This window comes from Pleurotus ostreatus, assembly GCF_014466165.1.
Source record: "Pleurotus ostreatus strain PC9 chromosome Unknown scaffold_1, whole genome shotgun sequence".
Lineage (NCBI taxonomy): Eukaryota > Fungi > Basidiomycota > Agaricomycetes > Agaricales > Pleurotaceae > Pleurotus > Pleurotus ostreatus.
Window position 1 is genome coordinate 1,153,274 of NW_023503156.1, and position 27,374 is coordinate 1,180,647.

Sequence of the window (27,374 nt, forward strand, 5' to 3'; positions counted from 1 at the left end):
TGCAATGGATCGGGGACCGGGGTACATAGTACTGCGATGCTCGGCGTGGTGGCCATTGGTAGGGGGGAAAAGAAGCAATACGACCTTGGCTTGTCCAGACAACGCCTTACGCGCAATGTTCCACTTGAAGGAGTCACGAAAGCAGCGACTTGGCGGATGCGCGCCATGTGCTCGTTCGGTCGCGACGAAGGAACCCCCCGTGGGTATTGTTGTCTGGAAGAAGACCTCTCGGTTTGAATATTCACGGCGATCCATATCAAATAAGCAATACTTGAGCATATGGTGGGCCAAGAGCGCGGCCATTGTGGGTCTCCTAAAGAATGCTATTAGCAAGAAAAAATAAGCAAATGGAATCGTCACCGAACGGCTGCGAGTATGAAACAGTCCAAGCCTTGGCTACGTGTAGGGCGCAATCTTGGCTGTCAGACCGCGGACAAGGTCTGATACTGACACTAAGCGTGTGAGCGCTTGAAGTTGTATTCTAGAATCCTACATGTATCGAATGAATTGAAGGATCATGTCTGCTACTGGAAAGAAAAATCTACCCGCGTAAGTTTGGTATTGACATAAGTTGGTGGCCCACGTCGGGGTTTTACGGTGGTCGGCGATTAACTGCATACGGATGGTGATCTACGGGCGTGCCGTAATGACGCCGGATCCAACCTGCAGAAAGCTCGGCGATGTCTCTAGAGACAATACCCGGGCCGTGGATGAGATGCACTGCGACGCATGAGGGATTGTCAAGCGCAGTATCAAATTCTAGTAGCAAACCGAAACGGCGAATTTAGACTTCTAAGCCAGGCTTCAAGGATAGGACAGCTGTCTCTGCAAATGCCTCTGTGGTCAGGGACTGTTGTAGTCGACTATCAGGGAATGCAGATCTTCAGAACCGACGGATAGAGTTGCAAAGAGCTCCGGTTGTTTACTTCCGCGTAATGTTTATGCCGTCGTTCCGGGCCGATCAGTTGTGGACGCGTTATTTGGTCCCAGGTACGAAGCCAAATAAAGACCATTTGACTACCGTGTCATTTAAGCTCTCGACCATTCAGTTGGCTTCCTCAAGTGATATTTTCTGATGGCGATTGGGTATTTACGCCGATAGGCATGTCCTCATCCAGGATCTCTGTAGAAGCCGTCTCTACCGTGCACCAGATGGCGTTGAGTGCGAGAAGAAGACACAATTCCTTGCTTTCGGCCTACTTCCTTCCCATTCAGGTCACAGCCCTCGATCTAGGGCCCACCCTAACCAATTCTAACCCCGAATCCCTCCTTTTATTCTTAGAAGGATTGCATGCCGCATGCAACGTGGATCGGTGACACTTTTGCGAGTTAACCATGCAAGCTTGTCAATCTCTACTCTTCTGTGCTGACCCACCATCTTATGCGCAGAAACCCATCTGGGCAATGAAACACCGACCATGGGATGGTCTGCACTATAAAACCTCAGACTCGACGGTGGACAACGCCCAAGTCCCGCTGCAATGATCTGCTGGCAAGGAATATTCGTCCACATCCTCACTGTCCTCTCCTTCACTGGAGCCAGATTCTTGAGCTCCAGCAATGAGCTCAACCAACAATACGACTTTATCGTGGTTGGAGGTGAGCTTGGAGGTCTACATTGCTTGCGTCAACTGATCGCATGTGTCTCCCTAGGTGGAACTGCTGGCAACGTGCTAGCTAATCGACTTTCGCAAGATGAAGGCACTTCGGTGTTGCTGATTGAAGCCGGCGGGCAGTACGTCATTTCTCCGAAACTCTTGGCGATATGCTCAATCAGATTCCTAGGAATGACGCGCTTGAATTAGAAGTCCCGTATCTATGGCCAGGCCTCCTTGGTTCTGCGTATGATTGGAATTCTACCTCGACTCCACAGGCCGCTCTCGACGGTAGAACCATTGGTATCTCCAGAGGCTTTGTCCTGGGCGGAACATCGTCAATCAGTAAGCTATACTTCGTAAAGTTGAGGATCTCGATTGACATTGTGATTACAGATGCCATGCTCTACACACGGGGATCCTCGGACAACTACAATAACATTGCCACACTAGTAGGCGATGAGGGCTGGAGCTGGAACAGTTTGCAGCCATATATTCACGAGGTATCGTAACCCTGGTATCGCGTCTTTCGCTCACAACTCACCACACACGCCTTTAGGATGCCACACAAATCGACACCATTTCGGTCACACCACCCCAGTATATTCAACCCATAGATGATAGGGTTATTGAAACCACCGCAGTGAACAGCGAATTCCCTTACAATGCGGCCCCAAATGCAGGGGACCAAGTAGGGATGGGTAGGTCTATTCTGAAGCTTGCCGCAGTGTCGGGTGCTCATACTGCCCCACTAGGCTGGTCTGAATCTACCATCGACACGAACGGTAGACGCATTAGCTCTGCGACCGCTTACCTTACCCCTGCTGTCGTCAACAGACCGAACCTCGACATCTTGTTACACTCCCAAGTTACGCGCTTGCTATCAACTGATCCCACCGATGCAACCAAATTTACGGCAGTCGAATTCGTGGAAAGCGTCAATCGTGAGTTCATAGTAACTATGACCCCTTGTTTGCACTAATTCTTGGGTATGTAGGTGTTCCTGGTGCTGCCAGGGCGGTTTCTGCGACAAAGGAAATCATCCTTTCCGCGGGCACATTTGGCACCCCTCCCATTCTGCTCCACTCTGGTGTAGGTGACGCTGCCGACCTGACTCCCTTTGGCATCACTCCTGTGCATCAACTACCTTCCGTTGGAAAGAACTTGACGGACCATCTACTCATCGGCACTGCATGGTTCGCCAACTCAACGGACACATATGAAACGGTGAAACGGAACGCGACCCTCCAGGCAGAACTTCTTGAGCAATGGCAACAAACTGGCACTGGAGCCTACGTCAATGCTGGAATAGACCATGTAGGCTGCATAAGGATCGCGCCTGATTCAAGTATCTTCCAAACCGTACCAGACCCAGCAGGACCCAACACTGGTCATTTCGAGTTTTACATCACGGTAAGCTTCACGCCCTCTTAACCGATGCACCACGCTGAAAATACCAGAATGGCAACGTTTTCGGGCCTCCAGGGTTAGAATCCGACAATTTCATCGCCGCTGATCCCGCAGTTCTTTCACCCTTGTCTCGTAAGTCCTACGCTGCCCATAAGATCCTCCGACAGACTGATAGCGTCCATTAGGCGGCTCCCTCACATTACTCTCGGCCGATCCGCTCGCCGCCCCTTCCATCGATCCAGCCTACATGACTCACCCATGGGATCTCTTCGTTATTGGTGAAGCCGTTAGGTCTGCCCAACGATTCTTCTCGTCTGCTCCGTGGAATGGTTATGTCCTTGGCCGTGCTGGAGACTTCGCAGCATTGGATATCGACGACGACGATGCACTTCATGCCTTCCTCCGCGCCAACGTTGCCTCCGGACAACACCCAGTTGGCACGGCTTCAATGTCTCCGAGAGGAGCTTCTTGGGGTGTTGTAGACCCAGACTTGAAGGTCAAGGGTCTCAACGGCCTGAGAATTGTTGATGCTTCAGTTATCGTGAGCGTTCCCACATCTTTCATCCGGTTGTACGTTGCTGAGCCCCCTTCGTTCAGCCATTGATCCCTGCGGCGCACACCCAAGCAATGGTGTACATTTACGCAGAGCGTGCGGCGGACATCATTAAGGCAGAGTACAATTAATTAGATGATAGGAAGGAAAGAGAAGCATAGACCCTTGAGTACTTTGTATTCGTTCAGATTGGCAAATATGATAGAATTTCGTTTACGTTGACTCACTACGATTCCCAACCGCCGCACTCTGTCGAAGTCCAGCGGCGCTCCTGAGGACGCGCCACAACACGTTGAGTCCCTGACTGAAGGACCGGGTAACTCATGCCGGAATCATGATATCCCCCCAGACCATTAAGCTCAAGTTTAACTTAGAGGTTCAACGTTGACGATGTCGTCGTTGTGGGATAAAGATATCGACTTCTCTCGCCTCTCGTCGTACCCAAAGCCGCCTTCTTTCCTTCCAGGGCGCCCGCCTTTCCCGACACGCTCACTTTTCCCCGTATATCCTCCGCCCAGTTCGTTGATTACGCCTCCACCGGCCTTGCCATCTCCACAAAGGAGCATCTCACCCAGTTCCCCGTTTACTGTCTCGACCCATATCGTCCCTGCTGCATGGTTGAGGAGTACCCCACATGTCCCACTCCCCTCGGCGAAGGGCGAAAGTGCAGCAAAGGAGGAGAGAAAGAAGGCTGCGAAAGACATGCTGGATTTTCTGAACAAAGTCCGGGATGAGACAGCCTCGTCCAGGCCCGAGGAAGGGCACAAGTGGGTCTTGTGGAACGCCGTCAATCGTTACGTGAAGAAGGAACCTGTGAACCCGAAAGGCTTGACGCTCTTCTTCGTCCATGCCAACGGATTTAATAAAGAGGTGCTCTCCTTCTCCTTACGCCAACGACAATGACTTACATGAATACGGCAGATATGGGAAACGGTGTTGCACGAAATCTTCAGCTCCCCGAGGCACGATATTGCTGAAGTATGGTCGTTCGAGGCAGTTCAGACAGGGGACTCGGCGCTGTTGAACATGGGCAAGCTGGGGGCTATCTGTACGTTCTCATATACTGCTAGTGTGCATGCATCTGAGCCCACATAGATGACTGGACGGACAATGCCCGCGATATCCTTAACTTCCTGGTGTACTTCCTGCCAACCACCGCATCTTCGGCACCCCTGCCAACTCACCTACCACAGGTAGCTGCAGCAGAGTCCGAATCGCGTGAAAAATTCGGCTTCAAGCACCGTACACTCATTGGAGTCGGACATTCGTTTGGGGGTTGTACTTCGTGAGTGGGCTTGCGCCGTTATACTCATCGCATGTCTTGAAACAACGAATTGGACAGAACACTGGCGGCGCTTACAAACCCATCATTGTACTCGTCTCTCATCCTCATAGACCCCGTCATCGTGGCACCGATGTACTACGAAAAAGCCAAGGACACTCATATACAAGACTTGACCTTGGGCTCCCTTCTTAGACGCGAGCGTTGGCAGTCGAGGTATGTGTGTATCACCACGTCAATTATAGTTACTGACTACTCTCACAGAGAAGAAGCGAAAGCTACGATGCTCAAGAACCCGTTCTTTGCTGCTTGGCACCCCAATGTATTGAAGTCATACATTGACCACGGGCTTTACGCGCATACCCTCCCACCCGCACCCGGTACATTCTTTGTCTCTTTCTCTTCAATAACAAATGCTTACTATCAGTACAGGGAGCAACGACAAACCCACAGAACAAATACTGCTCAAAATGCCAGCGGTACAAGAATCCGTTGCATTCCTTGAGAGTATCACCCCTTATGAGGTTTGGGAGAGGTTGAAGGATGTAGATGAGAGGATATCTCTGTTTTGGATTATGCCTAAGCCGGAAAACACGAAGTACGTGTAACAATAACTTCGTTCAGGCGTACTGGTATGCTAGGAGGGCGGATGACTGAACGACTAGGATCTAGGTTCGGTGGACCGCCTGAAGCTCAGATGCGCGTCTGGCGCCGCAGAAAAAACGCGTCAAACACGATTGTACACGAAGCTGGACACTTGGTAAGTTGAAAGTCGTACCCCGTCGAGTCCTTTTGTCGGTAACCCATGAATGCACTGTAGATACCTCAAGAAGCGCCTCGAGCATGCGGTAAGATCTTCAGTGCCATTGTCATTCCCAAACAACTAAATATGTCACGTAGCCGAAGAAATACTGGGGTTTTTGTCCAGACAATATCCCGATCTGTCGTCGTCGGAGGATGTCAAGGCAAAGTTGTAACCTATTATTCAGAGGACTAGCTGATAGAATGTATCCTTATGTTCTGATGTTCATTCTTCGGTGTTCGCGGTTATCTTCTTCTAACGTTAAGGAGAAATTTGCCCACAACTGGCATGGAAAGGTATTTATACATATGTGGGCGTATCGACTGACGGGCCTTCCGTAGCTCAGATCCTTAGGTAGGTGTCTCATGATCGCAGTCGGTTGCACCACCGCACGCTAATGAAAAATACTTGAAGAGGCGTAACAAGCCAACGAGCAAGCATGACTCACAATTGAAGGATACACACTGCGCCTGCACAAACCCGGCATTAGTGTCACTGAAGGCGACATTGTTGTCAGCATCGACCCCTTAGAGACATCTGTCGGTTGTCTCACCATTCGAAACTTGGGTCGAAGAACTCGAGATTGGTGGCCATGAGGACGGTGTTGGGGTCCGACACAGTGATTCCGCATATGTCGTGCCAGAACGACGCAGCTTCGGCGTAGGGACGGATGCTCCTCGCACAGACCGTCACGGCGCCAGCGACATTCGCCAGCACTGTGACGGAGAGGGTGATCATCAATTGTCGTCGTGTGAAAGACATGATGCGATGGGTGGTGGCGAGAGCTGCTTCGCCTTTGGCTTGGGACTGCTCTGTGGTTGATAGTCTGGTTTCATTGGCATGAAGCGACAGCCCTTTTATGCTGAAACACCCTGAGATTCCTGGTCACTTGAGCGCCATGCTGTAGCGGGACCTGACCGCCGGTCTGTGCCTTTCCAGGTGTCTCTTTGAGCATTCGATTGTCCCTACCTGTTCAACGTTGTCAACGGTGACACCTCAATCAGCGCCCGTCTCCGGTCGGCTGCCAACTTAGTCCCGAACGACGAAACTCCCAAAAGGGCATGTCACCTTCCCGATTTGGAATGTATAGGAAACAGACGACCCGGTTCCTTGAACATTAAAGCCAAATTGGTGCACGTCATGCTGCTCGTGTCGGCGATGGGTGCAGAACGGTGACTCGTCTCCAATGGGTTCACAGGACACTCGATCCGAAGTATGAACTGAACGTCAGTGAGAATGGCGGCGACATGGATGTGATATGCAAAAGCTGGATGTAAGACTCCAGATGAATAAACATCGTAAACAAAGAGTCGAGGATGACAAAATTACAATATTCACAGGACGAAATCCGAAAATTTTGTTGAACGAGAAAGCCTAGGGCAGCACAACCGACCAAATACAACCAAGAGACCCCAAAAGGCACACACACAATTGTATGCGCAAATGCCGATGTAAATGCAAATGCTGCCTTCCTAAGAATCTTGAGAACACTATGTCGGGCCACATAACCAAGGATGAAAGATGGAAAGTCTATGTATGAATGCGAAGTTGATGCTCCTGATAACATATATCCAAACGATAGCGATCAATTGCAATGAGCAGAGGGAAGAAGTACCATGCGTCATAGTAGATAAGTAAATAACGGTTAAATCCTAGAATGGGGTTGGGAGTCGGGGGAGAAGTCCGCGGATGGATGAAGATGAGGGCGAGGGGTAAATGTCATTAACTTGAAAAAGAGGAGATGATGCGCATTATGCCTTCGGTGCCACGATGGTCATCGTGGACATTGTCGATTGCCGACTGGCAGATTTTCCTCCCCTCGCACTCACGCTCCCTCGTTTAGCACTAGCACTCGGAGTGTCCCCACCGTCGAATGTATCATCGAGGTCATCGTCGTCATGATCGAATCGGTTCTGAGTTATAGTTGTGTCCGTTCCTTCAACCAAATGCATGGTCCGGCTTTTCAGCTTCGGCGTCGAAGGCGACTCGGCGATGACCGTGTCCCTCTTGCTTCCAACATCAAGTCTCAATCGAGCAGCATCTGCCGCGGTGACCCCAGCTCCCTCTTCGTCTCTTGATTCACCTTCGCCGTCAGTTCGATAATCAGTCTCGTCTCCCGATTCTCCTTCAGAGTCCGATGGGGGGACAGGAGTGGTGGAAGGGAGGGTCTCTGCGGCGGTGGCAAACGACTGCATCGAATGCATCGAGCTAGCACGGGATTCGGGTCGATATGGCGCGGTTGACGGTGCACGGAAAGAGGTTGGTGGGGCGCCAGTAGCAGGGGCAGAAGACGTTGACTGGGGTTCTTTATCCGCTACAACGTTAATAGGTGCTACAACAAGAGGCGTTTTTGCCTTCTGCACTTGGGTCTGGAGTTCCATGGCAGCACTTGAGGCCGTCGACGGTGGTGAGGTGGGAGCAGAAGTGGGCGGGGAAGTCGTTGGCAGCGACGGCGTATTGGTCGAGCTGGCGTTAGTGCTCGTCGAAGGCGACGACGCCTCTTCCGCAGCCTCCTTCTTATCTTCGTCGTCTCCAGAGTCCTCACCCAATTGGTGGGCAGCACCAGCGTTCTGGGTGTCCACCGATTGCGGGGCTTGTGCAACGGCGATGGGTTGGCCACTTTCTGCCGAAGAGGACGATGACGAGTCCCGTGAATGTGCTGGCAATGGGGGTTCTGGCGCCATAGGCAGCGAACTCTCCGAGCCCCCGCGTTCATGTCGCCTCATTGCGGCACTGCTATCGGTCCTAAGCCTACTTCCAGCTCCCATTCGAGTCAGATTAACATCCGATCCAATTGCCTCTTCAAAGTCCGGCAGCCCTTCCCTGGACGCCAACGCCTCGCGACTTGCGGCAAATGCCACCGCGTCAGGTCCGTAAGGTTTTCCGAACCGCCCACCGACACTCTCCCTCGACGAAATCAGCTTGATCTGCTCCGCCGTCAAGCCGCCCTTAGGGTACGTAAACTCAGTGCGGATGGTAGTGTGTGTGAGGGGAGAGGAAATAGAGTTCAGGGAGATCATGGAGGGTGAGTTTAGTTGGTTGAGGTTGGAATTCGAGCGGTTGTGCTGGAGGTTTGAGGTATTTGAGTGGTTGGAGTGGGTCATCGAGAGGATGGAGCGTTGTCGAGATAGGGTGCGGAAGGGCGCAAGGATCGAGGAGGAGCCGGAGGGGGTAGGACGGTGGGAGATGCGGGACGTGCTCGTCCTTGGGACCGGCGAAGTGGGAGGGGAGTATGCATTAGAAATGGATGAAGAGGTGTTGGAGAGCCCAGACTCGGCGCGAGCATGGGTTGAGCCAGCACCCGTACCCGGGGGGCTCTGAGCTGGCGAGCCTGATGCGGATTGAGGGGCTCCAGATGCAGAAGTCGAAGCAGAGATAGTCTGCCAAAGGGATCTAAATGTAGACCGCCTTGGTGCTGATGAGGCGCCTGATCCACCGGTTGATGGCGGCTCGGGTGACGTTGACGGATTTGAGGGTGGGGAGGCGGCCAGCTCAGGTCTTACGTCAATGAGGTTTCGCTGTGAGTCGTCATTGAGGTCGATGACTTCAAAGTACGGAGGGGCTTCTCCCCGAGGATCTGCTGTTGCTGTTGGGACCATATCAGAAACGATGCCGGTTTCAGAGGAGGCATTCAGGGTGTCTGTGCTGGGTCTGGTGGGCATGCCCTCACCGGGGGGCGCGCGCAGCAAGTCCGGAGAAGCGTCGTGATCATCGACATCGTCTTGACCATCCGCGAGGAGCGGCATGTCGTTAGGCGAATCGGGTGCCGGTGGGTAAGAGTGGTCCCGCGAGTGAGAGTGCTGAGATTCGTTAGCGTCTTCGTCGACTAGAGGCATTACAATATTAGTGTGTGCTATCGGAGCGTCCTCCATGTCTTCGGGACCACTGTAGAGGAGGGGTTAGCGGCAGAATACTGAGCGACGAGGGGTACTTACCGGTAGATAACCAACTCCTGCTCTCCGGGTTCCTTCATGTACGCAGGCAAAGACGTCGTGGATACTTGAGAAGGTGTCCGACGGGGTCGTCGGGTTCTCCTGGGTCTAGCACCAGTTCCAGTCGTCGTAGTGTTGCCATTGGCAGTCGTTGCATTGGCAGTCGTTGCATTGGCTGCATTCGCCGTAGACCCTGCAAGCTGCTCAGCAGTGACTTCTCTGGCCGTCCCTGGACGCGATGAAGTATTGTTCGTCGACGAGCGCGAGAGAATGGTAGAGAATCCCTGTCGGACTGCGGAGGATCGGCGAGCCCATATGAGTATCGCAATCGCAGAAAGCGTCACGGCCACCACAACCACGGGTATCTCGAGCCCAGTCTCAGTCTTGCATGCCAGGACGAGTGCAGCAGTCACGTACCCATATCTTGGGAGTAGCACCCTGGGACTCTCTGCGCTCGACGCTAGCCTGGAATCCCGTAGGCATCGCAAGTACCACGGCAGGTGCTCCTAGCACGGTCAAACCCACCCCGACCATTCCTCCTGTCCAACAATGCAGCGCGCTAGTGAACATAGTCTGTCTTTATGGTTTCGTCGTAAGGGTCATGAAATGGTGAGGCGTTATCGTAAAACGGTGTTCTGGTCGTTGGCTCGTCTGGGACGGTCGCGGTGAGGTGGTGGTGGTGGCGCAGGAAGAAGAGATACTCCGAGTCGTCCGCTAGTCCTCTAAAATATTGGTTGAAGAACAACAACACCACGGAACCAATTTACTCAGAGCAAAGTTGAAACGATAATTCTGGAGGCTGTGGCGGGCCTGGCTCCCAAAAGGAGACCGACGGAACGCTGTGATTGGCCGGCAGTCACCTGCAATGACCCGTCGCGCCCGCTCCTGCTCTCCTCAGACTGCGCAAAGCCTCGTTTGTTTAATATTCATCACAAATTCTGCGCCACAAGGTCCACAAACGTGGCGTAGCTCCAGTTATAACTTGGAACAAAAGTAAAAGTCTGTCTTCAAAAGAAGGCGGACCAGAGGCCTAGCCAGGATTCGAACCTGGGTTACCAGAATTCTCTTAGCTATAGATTCTGTGTCAGAATCTGGGGTGATAACCACTACACTACTAAGCCGGTTGTGCGCCTTTTTTACAGTGGACTCAATGTGCCTTTGTGCCTGCATTCAGTGAGTGTCTCCTGTGAGCTCCTATTGCTGGTCACATGCCGAGTGTCACCCACTCGAAGCTTTTGTGAATAAAGAAAGAAATTGTACAATGAATTTAGTATAGACCAGGTATAGACTGGCCTGAGCATTACCTGGGTTATTGGGTGTCGTCGCTCTCCATCTTTCCAGCGAGAGTGCGGCTAGAATGGGATTATTGTTGCAAGTGTGGCTAACACTTGATCATGATAGCACTGCTCCCCGATAAGTATTTTGACCGGTACCAGCACTGCAGAATGAATTATGTAGCTAGCAATTTGCTAGAGCTCTGTTTCCAGCCCTTCCACTGGGTAAATACATAATAGCGACTGGATCAATGTTTGGAATACTTTAGCAAATCTAGGCATGGAATCATGTCATTCTAGTTGTTAGTCTATAGTGCCCTATCTATGCTATTACTCAGCTGTTTTCTGACGTCCAATGTAGAAATGTGATTGCTTAGGGGAGCGCGTTAGGGGGCTTGCTGGTGTGTTTGATTGAACAAGCGCCGGACCACGCAGCAGCAAACAAGAATTTGGAGGATCGCAACACAAATTGTGTACCTAAAGCCCACAGCAAGATCTCAAGAACGCTAGAAGACAAAGTGAGTACTCTTCTGCCCATGGTCGTGCACCTTGTATGGATTCAACTACGAAACATCGCTCGAAACGACGGTGGAAAGATGGATGGCTTTGGGTCACGCCGGATGATGCACCAGCGGGTCCTCGATCAGCAATCTGACTGAAGCCTTTGCTCTCGCAGATGGGCCTCCAGGAATTCCAGGTCGTGGGCCGCCATCTCCCCACCGAGTCGGATCCGACCCCCAAAATCTACCGCATGCGCATCTTTGCGCCCAACGAAGTCGTTGCCAAGTCCCGATTCTGGTATTTCCTTAGGTACGCTTCCCTTACCCTCCTCGAATGAAGATCCGTACTTGAACTCCACAAATACAGGCAATTGAAGAAGGTCAAGAAGGCCAGCGGTGAAATCATCGGTGTCAACGTCGTACGTATCTTTTCATCCGCACATCACACAAGTAGTCCCTAGCAGCCATTCAAGAGGCAAGCAGATGGGCATTGCTGACATACAAATAGATCCACGAGAAAAAGCCTTTGAAGGTCAAGAACTTCGGTATCTGGCTCCGATACGACTCGCGCTCCGGCACGCACAACATGTACAAGGAGTTCCGTGACCTCTCGCGTGCTGATGCCGTGAAGAGCCTCTACCAGGACATGGCTGCCAGGCATCGTGCCCGCTTCCGCTCCATCCACGTGCGCTTGATGTCCTCTATTTCAGTGGCCTTGCTCTAAATTCGTTATCATAGATTCTCCGTGTGGTTGAGATTGAGAAGACGGAGGACATCCGCCGCCCATACATCAAGCAACTCTTGACCCCAGGGCTCAAGTTCCCCCTTCCCCATCGCGTCAGCAAGGCTCGTTCGACCTTCGTTGCCCACCGTCCCAGCACTTTCTAAGCGTTTACATCATCATGCGTATGTGTATGTACGTCGCTATGCAAATATATGTCTTTACGGTCGTCCACATATGAACTTTGCTTTCCCAATCTGCTTACGAGTGAATTACTTGCTCCCCGAGTGCCATGGAGGGAGCAAAGGAAAGGGGAGCTAGGGAACAAATACAACAAAATAACCACCCAACCCAGCCAACTCCTTGCCCTCCACCCCGCGACTTGCGCCCATAACGTTGTTCTGCGACTGCGTACCTCAATCTTGTTCAGACTAGAGGACTATTCTGAAATGACACGAGTAGGAATGACAACATCTTCGGATATCCGACACCCGACAAATTCCTAGCTCCAGCACTCCTCCCTTCCGCCCTACGATGCTGGCGCACTGCTTTTCAGATTTACGATCCATTAGTAACCATATCAAGTAGATTTGTCGAGTTGAACACGTCTCATCCTCTTGTCAACGCAGTTATCAATACATCATGCTTGTCTCATGTATTCGACCACTTCGTCATGCGTGAACCTGTCCCAGGTCTGCTCAATCATCCTTCGAAGCTTTTGCGTGGGATGGATACGCCCTCAATCAATCCGAGGACTTCGCCTCAGTGGATACCAGAAATGTCCACAAACTCGACGAATTCCTAATTTACACTCAGTCGTCAGTGCTTGGTGTTGTTGAACGGAGCTTCTGGAGGCGCCACCGATCCAGACTTGAAGCTTTGAAGCTTGAGCTTGAAGGTCAAAGGGTCTGCCGGACTGAATGCTTGAGTTACTGCTGAGTATTCCTGCATTCCTAAAACAGTACTGTGACCAAACCTTGACATTATTGCCTCTTATTCCTGCGGCACACTCCTAGGCACCTGCTGGTACATACGCAGAACATGCAACGGATATCATCAATCAGGATTGGGATATTGATATTGTGTAAGCCAGGTAACCTTCGTCCCACCGACTACATCACCAGACTGCAACCTTTCATGTGCACAGATGCGCGCTCGGGCGCAAACCAGGAATGCAATTGTAGGTAATCGTCCTCCACAAGACTATCCCCAGAAGCCTTACGGCTCGATGGGACCCAGTCCGAGTCTCAATCGGCGAAACTGTGCCCCACATCTTCGCGCGTGGCTTCTTGCGAGGTACCCACGATGTGACCTGGCTGGGAGTGCCTCTTGCCTCTGTGTGACCATGCCGGTCTATCTCAATGGTCGATACAGGCCCGTCGCATGACGCCTTGCCATGCACCATGTGGGTGTGGTATATTTACTCGATTTTCTTATTTTTATAGACAACGGCAATGCGTTCCTTCGAGGTATGACCTAGGATACCGCTGGGAATGGCGCGCACTCGCTTCTTTTTTGTGTGGACAACACCTCTTATCATCACGAAAGTATGCTGCATGGGAAGCTCGCCCTTCTCCCGATATCGTCACATATAAGCTGGCCTAGAATGAGGAACGGGTTGACTTCGTGACCCTTTTCCGACGCGATGTCTGGCTCCTGGTTGCATGCCATCTCATTGCTTACCTGTGTTGGTTATGCGTCTTTCGCTGCCGCCGCCGCACCCCCCGCTGCCGATCCTTGTGCTAAAATAGCCGGAAAGAGTTTTATTCTGCCAACGGACGCTCTTGCCTGCCAGAAGGCTTTCCCCTTCAACGAAACCCTTCGACAAAACGTCTTGTCCAACATCGCAGGAGTTTTCGATTTCTTCACATTTGAAGACTATTACTTGAAATCCCCGCCTCCCTTCCAGGAGTCTACAGTAGATATCAGGGCCACACTCGCTAGGCTGAATAGGACGAGATTTGCGGTGTGTATATACGTTCATCAGTGGCACTATATAACTTATCTAGTTTTGCAGACTGACTATGACTTCAATTGGGCTGTGTACCAATTTACGACACAGTTGAACGATGGTCATACTCGTATGTATCCGTCTAATATATATCGTGATTAGATATCTTCACCTTTCTACTCCAAGGTTGGTTCCCGAACTGCTATACCAATTTCCAGAACATCATTCCGACACCTCTCGTGTCTTTGGAAGAAAACGGGGTACAAAGTATCTTTGTAGCGCCTGACGCAGTTGAATTCAGCAACTTGATTGGCACAGAATTCACTGGATTCTTCGACTCAATCGGCTTTGACTGGAAGCGCCTTGCTGGTGCCAAAGTCATTCAGATTGAAGACCAGGATCCATACGATTACGCCGATTTCGTGGCCAAGACTGTCTCCGGGAACTACTTGGATCACGGTGTGCGAGTCAATTCGGCGTTCAGCAGCTACAGGATTTCCGGAAATGCGTTCTCGCAGCGGATTGGAGATATGGCAGGCCCCACTGGGAGTGTGCAAACCTCGCTGAAACTCAAACTCATCCCCGTTAACTCTACGCGAGCCGAGACCGTCAGTGTGCCTTTCCTGACGAACTTCTTGGGCAGCCCTTTCACCGACAAGGCTTCCTTGTAAGTACTTCAGGTCCGCCCGGGATGATTATTTATAATCTCTCTTGCCTAGCTGGGCCAATAATTGCGCTGCAACGGACTCTACGAATGGCATTGACTTTAAGGGAGCTAGCTTCTCTCCGCCCCCTCGACGCCTACCTCGTGCCGACATTATCGATAAAGGGGAGAGTAGCGCCGTAGGATTACCTCACGAGTTTGAGCCTACATTACCTCCAGTCAATGGCAGCACTGGCGTGATTAAGTCTTTTATCTTACCTGATTCCAAGACGGGGGTGGTACGTATTTGTCCTTCATCTCATGCAATGGCAAAAGTTCTCATCAACAACAGATGTTCGTCGGTTCCTTCGGAGGGGACTTCAACGGATTCCAACACGACGTTGTTGCAGCCGTTACTCAGTTCAAAGCAGCAGGTGTAACGCACTTGCTCATAGACTTGACGGATAATGGCGGTATGGACACATAATCTCGACAATTGTCATCTCACTCAAATGACGTTCAGGTGGATTTGTTTGCTTGGGACAATTCCTGCACCAATATTTAGCTGGCTCCAAAATTGGCTATCCGTGAGCTCCCTTCACAATGACCGATAATCTTAGTCGCTAACTAAAGCGACAGAGGCTTTGTGTCCACAACCAGAGGCAACCCTTTAGCTCAGAAGATCGTTGCCGGGGATATCGCATTCGGTCTCAATGGCAACTTCGCATTCTACACAGCCGATAATTGTGAGTGAGGCTTATTTTCCACGGTTTATAGGAGATAGGAGATTGATTGAGACACTTAGGGGCGTTTTTGAACGACACTCAGATGCCCGCTAGCTTCAATTATTTGTCGCCAGTGGCTCCGTTCGTTGTCAATGGTCGTCCTGACCCGACATCACAGAGATTCCATGTACGAGAAAGGCTATATTGCTGTGACCCCGCATCCCGGCTGACAGCTACACAGGATACATGCGATCTTGGATTCGTCGAGAGCGTACCGGAAGATCCTCCCTTTGATTTGAAGTAAGTGTTAACCTTCATGATGGTGGTACGAGCTACTGATTGGCGTGTGCTGCTATATTAGCAATGTCGCCATAGGTACGTCTGTTGAAACTGGCTTTATCGTCCGTCACTGAGGTGCGTTAAAAGTCAGCAATGGGCAGTGTGCCTCGACCTGCGCCATGTTTAGCACATTGATGAACGAGAGACATAACACTAAAATAGCTATCTTCGGGGGAAGACCTGGACAGAGTATTGAATTCAAAGGTAACCCGCTTGTAACTTACATCGCCCAGGGTGTTTGTTAACAGCGCCGCCATGCCTTAGGGATGTCCGGGAACCAAGTCTTAGAATGGTTCGACCTTGATTCAGAAATCAAGACGGGTGGCGTGAAAGACGTATGTGTTAAGTTCCCTGCGATGATTGTGCGGGTCATTCTGTCGGATGTTCACTGATGGACGTTGCAGGACCCCCTAGCCCCCCCTGACCTGTATGTCGCTATGCGTATCCTCGATTAGTGTTTCTACTGACAATCAATCCGCAGTTTGGTTTCGGCAAATATGCGGTATGTCTCTGTTTTCTGATCCATGGAATCGCGGCTTAATTTCTCCACAGAGTAAATTGGAGGACTGGTACGTGACGCAACGGTGTGCATCAATCACCAGGGGTAACTTGTTTCACTCTTCTACTTTAGCTTGGAGCTTCTTCGATGACCAGAGGCCTATTGGTGAGTTTTGACATCCCTGGTGAATGGAGATTGTCATTGAATGCAAATAATCGCCTCTTTATAGCCTACGTCTCAGAATTACCGAAGTGTAAGTGGCACCCGATGTTACCGTTCGCGGACCTGACGCCGATGATGAAATTACAGTCCGTTTCGCGTACACCAAGGACACGTACAACAATCCGCAGAACCTCTGGACATTCGCGTATGCTTTTCTCTGCATCCTTTGGTGTGTGAGATGTCTAATCAAGTATCCGCTGCATAGTGCGAGCAAACTTTTTTCTTGATTCGAACGGTCCGGAGGGCTTTCAATTCCAATGCGGCTATTGTGGAAATTTATTCAGCTATCTCCGAGTCCGAGAAGTGATCGAATGCTAGTTGTTTCATTGCTATATCATGAAGAAATACCCGGAGTTGTGCATGCATGAAAATATCGGCTTCGGTCTAAAGTCGGGGTGCATGAAAGAAAGCCCACATTCCACATTCAACATTGTCGACGACTGAAAGCTGCTATCTACGGGGTGCGTCGCGGGCGTTGAATAAGGATATCCGGATTATCAGATTCATCGATTGGCTTCACCTCCACGCCGCGCATTCACAGTTATTGTGGGTTTCATGTGCCAGTGAAAATGCTTCCTTCGCGTTCCCTGACTCCATGATCGACATAATCTGTGAGTGATCCTGTCGAGGCTTCTCTACGCCGCCGTGCATTGGTGTAAAACACGTTGGCTGACCAGTTCCCCGCGACGAAGCCGCCCTTGGCAAGGTCATTCACAAAGCTGCAAGGGTGGTGTGGATCCCGCTGGATTGTTCGCAACGTGCCAGTGTATATGATATAATAGTCACCACTGTAGGAATGGCCTGAAAAATAGTAGATAGCAGCGAGTCTGTGTCAACCTCAGTTGCCTTGTCCTCGCTAACAAGGACGACAGCTGTGTAGCCTGTCGCGGGAGACCATCCTCACAGAGACCGCGACTGTCATGATTTTGTGCACGTGGCCGCTTACTCCGGATGAACTTGCGACGATCGACGACCCGACAGAGTCCTTTCATTCATGACACCCTCGGAGCATTTCTTGAATCTTCGGTCTCCGGGAATGAACATGCACAGATCAGATTTTGCGCCGGCTGACCGCAAGGCGCTACGTACGCCAATGGTGGACGGAGCCTTGGCCAAGCAGCAGCAGCCGTGGACATCGAGACATGTGGAATTCGACCGTTCAGGTTTGCCAACAAATGGGTCCGCCAGTGGAGGCTCGTCGCACTATAGCAACTCGACTGCATTGCCTTGCACCATTTGGGTACCGACACCCGATGGAATCAGTTCTACGATTTCAATCTAGGTGAGTGCATTCTTACCTAGCATCCGTATCGACCCTTACAACGTTGTCGTATCTATAAAGCCACAGGCCAACATGTAAAGCCTCCCCAGTGCAACCTAACCCTGCGCTTTACGCCCCGACACGCCCCCCAATCCCGTCAAACCCACCTGTTGTTAGTTGGTCCACCCAGATCCGACCCGCTTCAGCTCGGTTGTCTGTCGACATCACTGCTTTAACGGTGTTGCGGTGTTGTTACTACTCGTGCGCGGCTACGTTTCATAGAACGGCTGCCATTTAGCCTGATAGCTTTCACGAACCTATTAACGAACCGTACTAAGCCCGCTCAAACTTCGAAAAGTCTTCATTTCCAAACCAACAATCCTTTCCGCAGTGGCTATAATAACAGAGATCAAGCCCTTCATGACAACATCAACAAAATCCTTATCCGTGGATACTGCCTGCCCCCCTTTCGGTCAAATGGCATCGAGAATATATGCTTCACAGATCCTCCCTTTCCGCCACCTTCCCGTCCAAACCGTCAGACCACTGCCCCCTACCCCCACGTCTGCGGAGAGCAGATCAGAGATCCCCTCATCCCCAATATCATCGAAACCTCTTCCAACGCTCCCTCATTCCCCAATATCTATGCCAGACATCTCTATCATCCCTGCAACACCTTTACCGTCGAGCCCCTCATCCCCGAAGACGTTTCTTTCCACAGGCGGGAACTCAATTGAGGCTGCTATGGTATCTGCCCCAATCACATTGAACTCTCAACGTGCACGCCACGTACCTCTTAGAGTTTGTACTGCGCCCGAAGTTTTACAGCGCCATTCACTATCCAACAGCAGTAGCTTGACGCCTACACATAGCCCTGTTTCTACGAGCCCAGCCCCAGTCAGCCCTCTGGCGTCTGACATCCCGCAACCCCCTTCGCCTACAACTGCACGCCGTAGGCGCTTGAACAAGCTTCAACGGCACCTTGGGGAGTCGATACCCCCGGAACTGGTGCATTCACCCAGCGGACGGGGACGTTCCCTGAGCATCACGCTAGGCGTCTCCCTGGATAGTTCGGACAGCGGTGGAGATCTGGTCTTCGAACGCAGTGAGAACCTCAGGGCGAAAGATGCCGGAACGGATAAAGTGTATGACGAGTTTGGGTCACTGAGTCGATTCTGGAGGAAATGCACTCAGACTTCGAATCAACGAATCGATGTTACGCGCCTCGTGGAATCGGATGCTACCGATGATGAAGATGACACGAGCTTGGGGAGTGGGAGAGGGTCTGATGAATACCAATGGGTCGTTTCTAGGGCATCCAAAGTCGAGGTAGCTGGTACTGAGGCTCGTCGTGCTGCACACCGTTACAGCAAGCGTTGGGTCCGCGAGCAGGGTGGCCGTAGGTGGGAGGAGCACGATTACAACGACGTGCTCAAACTGCTGCGTAAACTGTAGCCCTCCTTCAACGTTTCACTCGTCGCCAGGAGATAAATTGGTTTCACCCGCGGTGTTTTATATTTTATTGTTCCCTTATTCCCCGCCCGTTCCCTCGAGCTCTCGACACACCCATTGTAGCCCTTCACTATCCCTGCATTTCCCCTAATACTGACTCACCACTCTCCTTGCAACACTCATTTGTAGCTATTTCATCGATGTCGAGCCATGAGCTTTCTGTATTTACGTCCGTTACCTTGTCTCTATAGTTATTTCTTTACCTTAGTTGTCGTCGTAATTCTATAGCCACCACGCGAAATAATCATGCTCTTTGGCTGACACGGTCCAAGTCAGAATTCCAGGGGCTGGAAGCTGGTGGCGCGGCGGGGCTCCTCGTAACTCCAGCTCGCTCCTTCCCACTCTATTACCATCATCGACCGACTTGACCCAGCACAGTGACAACGAGCAATGTCAGAGGCCCATTGTCTTGATTCCATCGACGAGGATATCCTCATTTTGATTTTCTCTCGCCTTGGCGTACCCGATTTGCTATCAGTTCGACAGGTTTGCCGTCTGCTCTCGCTAAATTCCGTACTTCTCCGTAGCTCACCCCATTATTTCTTCAGGCTTGCCAACGAATCAACAAGATAACAAGGCTACGCATCGTGTGGTACAACGCATGCGTGTTCAATATATTGCGCCCAGGATATCCTTTCCCGGACGTACCCCTCGACGACCTCACCGAATTTGATCTCGAACGATACACACGGCTGGCGCATCGTCTTTCCATAAGATGGACCTCACGATCCTCATTGGGCTCCCAGTACCGTGCACAATCACCCGCTGTATTCGATTCCTTCCCTTTGACTCGTGAACGAAGTTTTAAAGCGTCTACGAGCACAGAGATCACTGCGGTACGGTTCCTGCACGGAAGAAAAGAGCGGTATATGCTGGCGGTTTCTAAAGGCATCTGGTCTACATTATCTCTCTGGCGAATTGATGGACCAGGAGGGAAGAAGTCTCAAAATGCCGTCGCACCGCATGAATGCACCAAATGGTCGCCAAAAGGGGCTCTGTTCAGTAAGTTCGTTTTGAATAAAGACGTCAAGTCCGAAGGTGTCGTCGCGCTTTCGGTTTTCATGGCAGGGTTTGTTGCTGATAAACATTCCTGGAGATGATGAGACTGAATGCAGTTCTTATATGCGCTTTCTAGCCAGCAAAATCGTCGCCAGACCATCGTTCTTACTTTGGAGGGGATAGAGACGGCTGGCAGTGACATAGAGTTCAAAGTGTTATCGACCATCGACACAACACTGGAACCCATGGAGATGCGGGGTCATATCATAGCATTTGCTGACGAGTCGTCACAGACGGTTCTATTCAACCGGCGTACAGGCCTTAGTGGATTGTTACAGCACGAGCAGGAGCAAGGCGTATTTCTTGTGAGTGGAATTCAATATTACTCCACACAATTGGTAGAGATGAATTGTCTGCGATCATACGCTGGATGATTGATGACACTACCTTCGCTAATGTGTCCGTTATGGGTGCGTATCGATTCAGCACGATCCTTGCGTGCAAGTAGTATTCGCGTACCACAGCGTACTCGTCGTTCGGGCACGGTCGCTTCATCTCTTTCCCTGGCCAGAACTACTTGCCCCGGACGTTATCCAACCAACCCAATCTATCGGTCATCACACCTTCGGTTGGGTCGACGGCATCTCAGCGGTCTTACCAGCTCAAAAATTCAACGAGCACTCCAATAACACGCTGGGAAACATACCCATTATGATTCTCAGCCGTACACCTAGTCACGATCCGTGGTCTTCCGACGTGTGTACTTTGGATTTGTACAAGCTAGAACCCAATCCGGCTTTTATCCCACCAACAACAAACGACGCTGCGCCTGGGTTCTGGAACGCCGTACCGGGTGCCACGTCGCCGTATATTTTCCCGCCTCTTCTTACAGCTCAAGCGGACTCGAGACGTGGACCCATTCGATGCCAGGATATTATGCTGGGGAAGTATGGGACGGCCATGTGGCTCCACCCGCGTGATAGCGCAACCCACGGGTTGGTGTCGTCGGATACACACCTGCAAGAGATCCCCCTTCAAAGTACGCCCTGGAGCGATGAAAGGCTTGTCGCCGCTGTCCTCAGTGGGCCCCTTGAAAGCGTAGCCCGAGATGTTATGGGTGATAATGCGGGGTTAGATGGAAGTGCTGTGCCGGGTGGTGCCAGCGCTCGGCGAGGTTCCGAGTATGTGAGAGTTACGACGATTGCGAGGAATGTAGACAATGACTGGACTGCGTTGGACTATGATGAAGCTATGGGAAGGGTCGCAATTGGGTCTAGTTTTGGGAAGCTTACAATTATGGAGTTGTGAGTGCACTTTCGTAGAGTAGAAGTTCGCGGTTCCGTAATATTCGTTTTTTTTCACCGTTGAAATTTTGTCAGTCTTGATCCAGGAATATCAGTGAGTCACAGCAGTGATTCGCGCTGATCCTAGTAGATAGCCCAGTCGCGTAGGAGTCGTAGCTTTTTGGCGTCGTCCTGGTGGTTCCACGCTATCCTTCGTGGATTCGCTGGCCTCCTTCCACCGTAGCTAGTTTTCCAGCCTTCACGGCAGATTCACCAAGGAATGCCGTTAGAGAGCTTCTGAAGATGCACCGCGTTCATCGATAAGGTCTGAAGAACTGTAAATCATTTTGTCGCTAAATAGACCTGCTGTTGTGGAAGTCGGTGTCGTGGATGCCGGGCTTGGGAAGAAGAACGACTGTGGCAAGCAGCAGCCTGTGGTTTTGTGTGGGTTTGTTTCGTCACGCGCTTTCTCTTCCTCTCTCGTCCACCACCTCCCCCGACTCTTTTTCTCCTTCACCCCTTCTTCATCGGCCGCAGCGCCTCGACGAATGTCAGGCAGGCCTCCTCCAAGTGGTCCTCGCGCGCTGCGACCATCAGCACAGCCGTCGTCGTCCTCAACACCGACCGTTGCACCGGCGCCTGCTGCTCAATCCCAACACCAAGGCCCATCCAGTTCCTTCACGGCCAGCAGAATCGGTGCTGCTCCTCCAACAGGTCCTCGAAGTCTTTTAAATGGGGGTGCTCCCAGCGCACCAGCCGGGTTTCGAAAATCTAAATATGCGAACGGATACAATTCGACATCGGCACCCGGCATAAGTGGTCCTGGGCCAAGCACGTTGCAGCATAGGCACAGACTCAAATCAAGAGAACTGGAATCAGCCCCGCTGCAAGTTAATGGGGTACGTGGTCTTTTTATCGCGTCCTTTACACCTTACTGAGTTTCTCTTGTTTGCAGAGCTGGCAGTCTCAGCAGTCGCAGCAGCCCAATGAATGGAACGATCACGCTGAAGGGAGGCTCGTTGGGAGTACGAGTAGGGACAGGGTGGTTATCAATACGAAAAGTACTTTCTTGCAACGCCCTCACCCAGATGACCCTCCACCGCCAAAAAACGACCCTCCACCCCCGCCCCCACCTCCTATTTCGGAACCACCTCCGCCGCCCCCGCCTCAACCTGCAGATCCACCACCGCCTCAACCTGCAGATCCACCACCGCCTCCTCCTCCTCCATTGCTAGCTCCGCTACCGCCTCAACCTGACGAGTCATCTCCTCCAAGCTTAATTACTCTTGCTCGATCACCTCTTGCTCGCTTGCAGAATGATTTCCCTACGTTTCGGCCTTCGGGAAGCCAACCACCTCCGCCAGAATCATTGCCACCAGAATCACCCCCACCTCCTCCTGCAGGCCCCCCGCCCCCTTTGCCAAAGTTCTCAATCTCAATACCGCGACGTGACAAAAGTCCGCCACCTCCGCCTCCCAGCCATCCTCCTCCACCAGAACCTCATGCGCCTCCACCGCCTCCTTCAGCACCTCCTACTCAACCGCCGCCACCTCCGCTTGTGTCCTTCAAACTCCCTACGCCATTGTACGGGCAGGCGCGGACACTGACTCTCGCCTCGAGTCCTTCACCTTCACCTTCTCCACCTTCTCCCCCGCCTCCCCCATCGTCTACGCCCCCGCCCTCAATCACTCCTCCGCCTCCACCGCCGCCTCAGTCACCTCCACCTCCGCCACCATTCGATCCGCCGCCGCCGCCACCACCACCAGATTCCCATCCGCCGCCGCCGCCGTCTCCTCCCCTGGCTGATCGGACACCTCAGTATTATCATTCATCATCCTCGGAGACGCACCTTTACCGTCGTTCCCCACGGTTCCCCTCACATCCTCCACGTAGTTCGCGATGGGATGGACAGCAATCTCCACGAAGACGTTCTCCTTCACGCTCTCCTGGTCCCGTTCGACAGCCAACTCCTCCAAGATCACCTTCCCCTCAACTATACTCTTTGCCACCCCCCCTGCCTTGGCCTCCCGCAAAGTCCGAGCTTCCCCCACATCGACCATTCAAAGTTCTTTTCGACCCAGCCGTGGACATCCATCCTTCCCGTTACCGTAGCATCATCGACAACATACGGAAGAATGCTCCACCTGAAGTAGTTCAAGAGCGGATAAAGAGCAAAGGGAAGGGAAAGGATATTTTGACGAGGTTCGAAGGTGAGATATTCCGACGCGAAGTAGAAGAGGCGGAAATGGACGTAGACGGCGAGGTGCCTGATCGCAGCAAGGAGGGGAGTGATGTTGAGGAGAAATCTGAGGCAGGCGCAAAGGCTCAAGTTTGGGAAGATGAATTAGTGCTGAGGGACCCCCGAAAACATCAACCAGCCAAAAAATCCACAAGACTTCGTACAGAATTGTATGAAGTTCATTATGAGGTGCGCTGTTAATCCCTGTCATCAGCTGTTCATGCCTGCTGATCGCCGTGTTTTATGACGTACATTGCAGTACGATGCGAACTCGTATGGTCCTCCACCGGCGACTTCTGTCCTTGTGGCGAATATCTCCCCTCTCACTTCGCAAGCCCAAATCCGTCGCTACTTCGCTGCCCACGGCACGATCACTGCCTTCGAGAACCAGATCGACTCTGAGACAGGAGGAGCGCTAGGCATCGTGTACCTACGGTACTCGACGCACGATGATGCGAAGAAGTGCGTAGAGAAGGAGAATGGGAGGAGGCCGACATCCGGAGGGGCTGGGATGATCATGGCTGGGGACAACGGGGATGAGATTCGGGTGGTGCTTGACGGGCAGGGGTCTAAGTTGGCTGCTGTGAGGAAGGAGCTAGAAGAGAGGAAGAAGAGGGCGAAGCAGAAGGATAGGGAGGCCAAGGGATCAGATAGAGATGGCAGAGTGGATAGAGACAGAGGCAGAGACAGTAGGGGCATGGATAGGGATAGCAGAGGGGACAGAGATGGTAGGGATAGTGTGCGAAGTGGACGAGACAGTATTCGACATGGTTCGACGCCAAATCCGGGAACCCCGATGGGTCATGGCCGCGATCAACGGCGGCCTGGACATCAACATCACTCACAATCGTACCATGGCTCACATTCGCGCACTTCTCATGACTCTAGGCGTCCGACGCATCCTGCTAACTCTTCAAGTCAGCCTCAACATCTACCACCGCCCTCCAATCAATCCAGTCAACCCAGCGCCCCGCCTATGCATCATCCTTTGCCCCCCAAGCCAGTCACTAACGGTATCACCGACAACGACCCCCCACCTCGATCTCTCTCCAAGAAGATTCCAGCGGCACTCCTCAAGGCACGACAAGAGGTTGCTAAATCGTTCACTCAGCAACCATCGCGAGAGCGAGACCTATCCCGCCAAGGATCAACCTATACGCCTTCATCTACCTCAACGCCCGTTCACCGCGAGTGGGATAGAGGCAGAAATGGGACGCGCGACAAAGGACGGACGTATGCATCGCCTATTCATCAGTACGACTATGGTTCCCCGATGGATCTCTCCCGTTCACCTACTCCATCCCCTGTTCGAGGGGGCAAACGAGGAACGGCCGCTACCAAGGAAGATGCGGAGAAGGAAAGAATCGCCGTAGTGAACGAGCTTGCGAAGAACGGGAAGGATCATATCAAGATCTCGGGCGGCGCACAATTGACCTCTGCCATCAACGATGGTGATGTGAGAGAGTTCGTCGGCGGGTTCAAGGTTGATCAGGTCAGTGAGCATTTATGGTGCAAATAATGACGACGTACCGATGCCTATCCCCTGCTACAGGTGCTGAAAGATCGGACAGGATGGTACGTTTCCTTCGAGACTGGAGATGTCGCCCGACGCGCAGCCATGGTTCTGAACAATCGGACGATCTCTTATCACTCGGTCACGGTGTCCGTCCACCCTGCTCCCGCTCCCATAGCCGTCCACGACAAGACACGATGGAGTGATGACGAACTAATTGATCAAACCAAAGCTTTGCTAATGAAAGAGTTGTTCGGGGTGCTGGAGAAGGATATCCGGGAGGGTGTGGTAACAATTGACTTGCGAAAATTCATGGCGTCAGAGAAGGCGAAGGGTTCCGCTGGGCCAACGGCTACGGAGGTTCGTCCTACGGAAAGGAAAGGACTCAAAGGGCTGTCTTTCAAGAAACAAAAGAAAGCCGAGGAACCGAAGCCATTGGAAGTGCCTCTGCCTGATATCGTTGATGACGATGCCACCATGGATCTCGACCTTGAGCCACCACAGAAGAAGCAGAAGAAGGAGGTCAAGAAGTCGAGGAGAGTAGCAGAGGTTCCGGACATAGAGTCAGAAGACGAGGATGACGCTGCTCCGACGCCTACGTTGACTTCGGATGTTGGGCTCAAGAGGCTGATCTCGGAGACCGTCGAAGCAGAGGAGCCTGCCAAAAAGAAGCAGAAGACCGATGTCGATCAAAGTGTCAAAGTTAAGAAGGGCACCAAGAAGAAAGACAAGAAGCTTCCCATCCTCGATTCAGACGTCGATGAAGTGGTGCTTCCTAATAACCTCGATTATTCGGCTCCTCGCGTTACCCAATTACGCATCACTCCAGAATCTTCTTTATCTCCCTCCCGATCCCCTTCCCCCGTTCGCAAGCCACTACCACCTCCAACGTTGTCCCTCGACGGCGTCCTTGAAGATGATGAAGACCAGTACTTCGCTCGACTCGTTCTATTGAGAGAGCCACCGTCTGCACTAGCTCCTACCGTCGACTCAACGGAACCACCATCTGAAGAAGGTCAACCACCGATCCGGCGCCACGTTACGGGGTCTGCACGTACTGAAGGCTATTACAAGATCTCCCACGCAGAGAAGGCCGCATATGTTTCCCAGTATCAAGCACGAACCATGGCGTCCGAAGCCACTGCCCAGGTGGAAGACACGCAACCAAAGCACGTTACTTCTTCGCGTTCCAATCGTGCTAACGCTCGTCGCAGAGCGCAAGGCCTAGAAGAAATTAACCAAGTTCAGCAGGCTATTGCGCTATCCAAGGGCGAGACCACGGCAAATGAGCTGTCTTTCAAATTCAACCAACTGCAGACCAGAAAAAAGCATCTCCGCTTCGCTAGGTCGCCCATCCATGACTGGGGTCTCTACGCTATGGAGAAGATTTCGAGGGGCGAGATGGTGATAGAGTACGTTGGTGAAGTTATTCGCGCTCAGGTCGCGGATAAGAGGGAGAAGGTGTATGAGCGTCAAGGGATCGGGAGTAGTTATCTGTTCAGGATCGATGAAGATCTGGTTGTAGATGCCACGAAGAAAGGGAATCTAGGGTAAGTCTTATATTTTCTCCTGCGACACTGAAACTGACCTCAGGTCCAGGCGGTTAATCAACCACTCTTGTGATCCAAACTGCACGGCCAAGATCATCACGATTAATGGAGAGAAGAAGATTGTCATCTATGCAAAGCAAGACATTGAACTCGGTGATGAAATCACCTATGGTGTGTATTCTGTTGCTCGTCATTGCTATTCCCCTCTAAAGTACGCTTGGCTGGACAGATTACCATTTCCCTATCGAGCAGGACAAAATTCCCTGCCTCTGTGGTTCTGCCAAGTGCCGCGGTTATCTCAATTAGATACATTATTGACATACTGTTCCCTGGTTCTGCTCGTTTGTCTCACTCTTTTGGGCCACACAAACCATTCTGCGGCAGCATCATTTATGTATTGTTTCACTGTTTTCAATATTGATATCCACATCATTGCCTCTTCATCTACCACTGTGCAAAGTAATAAATAGGGAACATGTAACTTATCCTTTATCTCAGGCTAGCAAGTGTTCGTTCTGATCTCGACATGTAGGATTTGAACGCTGGTCAGGATGGTACTACTGCGCCCC

The 27,374-nt window shown here is 51.8% G+C and overlaps 7 protein-coding genes and 1 non-coding gene across 8 annotated transcripts; 5 read left to right on the plus strand and 3 right to left on the minus strand.

The window, feature by feature from the left end:
- Nucleotides 1-1,481: 1,481 nt before the first annotated feature.
- PC9H_000384 (uncharacterized protein) lies at nt 1,482-5,817 on the plus strand (the record flags this gene model as incomplete). The annotated part of the gene is made up of 19 exons (XM_036770042.1): nt 1,482-1,599; nt 1,654-1,735; nt 1,786-1,940; nt 1,992-2,098; nt 2,155-2,296; nt 2,351-2,539; nt 2,593-3,008; nt 3,056-3,137; nt 3,191-3,546; nt 3,603-3,679; nt 3,933-4,428; nt 4,480-4,606; nt 4,654-4,843; nt 4,901-5,056; nt 5,105-5,220; nt 5,273-5,438; nt 5,513-5,600; nt 5,661-5,688; nt 5,741-5,817. 19 exons carry the CDS (start codon nt 1,482-1,484, stop codon nt 5,815-5,817), a joined length of 3,168 nt encoding a protein of 1,055 aa, XP_036635887.1.
- A 175-nt stretch (nt 5,818-5,992) lies between these two features.
- On the minus strand, nt 5,993-6,404 carry PC9H_000385 (uncharacterized protein; the record flags this gene model as incomplete). Its single annotated transcript, XM_036770043.1, has 3 exons — nt 5,993-6,036; nt 6,091-6,137; nt 6,196-6,404. The coding sequence occupies 3 exons, from the start codon at nt 6,402-6,404 to the stop codon at nt 5,993-5,995; spliced, it is 300 nt and encodes a 99-aa protein (XP_036635888.1).
- A 989-nt stretch (nt 6,405-7,393) lies between these two features.
- PC9H_000386 (uncharacterized protein) lies at nt 7,394-10,057 on the minus strand (the record flags this gene model as incomplete). Its single annotated transcript, XM_036770044.1, has 3 exons — nt 7,394-9,527; nt 9,578-9,939; nt 9,992-10,057. The coding sequence occupies 3 exons, from the start codon at nt 10,055-10,057 to the stop codon at nt 7,394-7,396; spliced, it is 2,562 nt and encodes an 853-aa protein (XP_036635889.1).
- A 543-nt stretch (nt 10,058-10,600) lies between these two features.
- Nucleotides 10,601-10,695, minus strand: PC9H_000387. The gene has a single exon. It is a non-coding gene; the product is annotated as a tRNA-Gln (tRNA).
- Nucleotides 10,696-11,524: 829 nt separating this feature from the next.
- Nucleotides 11,525-12,236, plus strand: RPL20 (60S ribosomal protein L20; the record flags this gene model as incomplete). The annotated part of the gene is made up of 4 exons (XM_036770045.1): nt 11,525-11,658; nt 11,716-11,767; nt 11,857-12,033; nt 12,087-12,236. The coding sequence occupies 4 exons, from the start codon at nt 11,525-11,527 to the stop codon at nt 12,234-12,236; spliced, it is 513 nt and encodes a 170-aa protein (XP_036635890.1).
- A 1,478-nt stretch (nt 12,237-13,714) lies between these two features.
- On the plus strand, nt 13,715-16,675 carry PC9H_000389 (uncharacterized protein; the record flags this gene model as incomplete). The annotated part of the gene is made up of 18 exons (XM_036770046.1): nt 13,715-14,035; nt 14,087-14,150; nt 14,183-14,687; nt 14,740-14,962; nt 15,016-15,136; nt 15,187-15,250; nt 15,303-15,409; nt 15,469-15,575; nt 15,630-15,688; nt 15,819-15,931; nt 15,992-16,062; nt 16,132-16,154; nt 16,209-16,229; nt 16,280-16,296; nt 16,359-16,391; nt 16,456-16,479; nt 16,536-16,593; nt 16,654-16,675. The coding sequence occupies 18 exons, from the start codon at nt 13,715-13,717 to the stop codon at nt 16,673-16,675; spliced, it is 1,953 nt and encodes a 650-aa protein (XP_036635891.1).
- Nucleotides 16,676-18,129: 1,454 nt separating this feature from the next.
- PC9H_000390 (uncharacterized protein) lies at nt 18,130-19,164 on the plus strand (the record flags this gene model as incomplete). Its single annotated transcript, XM_036770047.1, has 1 exon — nt 18,130-19,164. One exon carries the CDS (start codon nt 18,130-18,132, stop codon nt 19,162-19,164), a length of 1,035 nt encoding a protein of 344 aa, XP_036635892.1.
- A 447-nt stretch (nt 19,165-19,611) lies between these two features.
- SET1 (histone methyltransferase set1) lies at nt 19,612-27,111 on the plus strand (the record flags this gene model as incomplete). The annotated part of the gene is made up of 10 exons (XM_036770048.1): nt 19,612-19,707; nt 19,770-20,290; nt 20,357-20,585; nt 20,707-21,524; nt 21,865-22,402; nt 22,459-23,931; nt 24,002-25,234; nt 25,295-26,805; nt 26,855-26,976; nt 27,035-27,111. The coding sequence occupies 10 exons, from the start codon at nt 19,612-19,614 to the stop codon at nt 27,109-27,111; spliced, it is 6,618 nt and encodes a 2,205-aa protein (XP_036635893.1).
- Nucleotides 27,112-27,374: the final 263 nt, after the last annotated feature.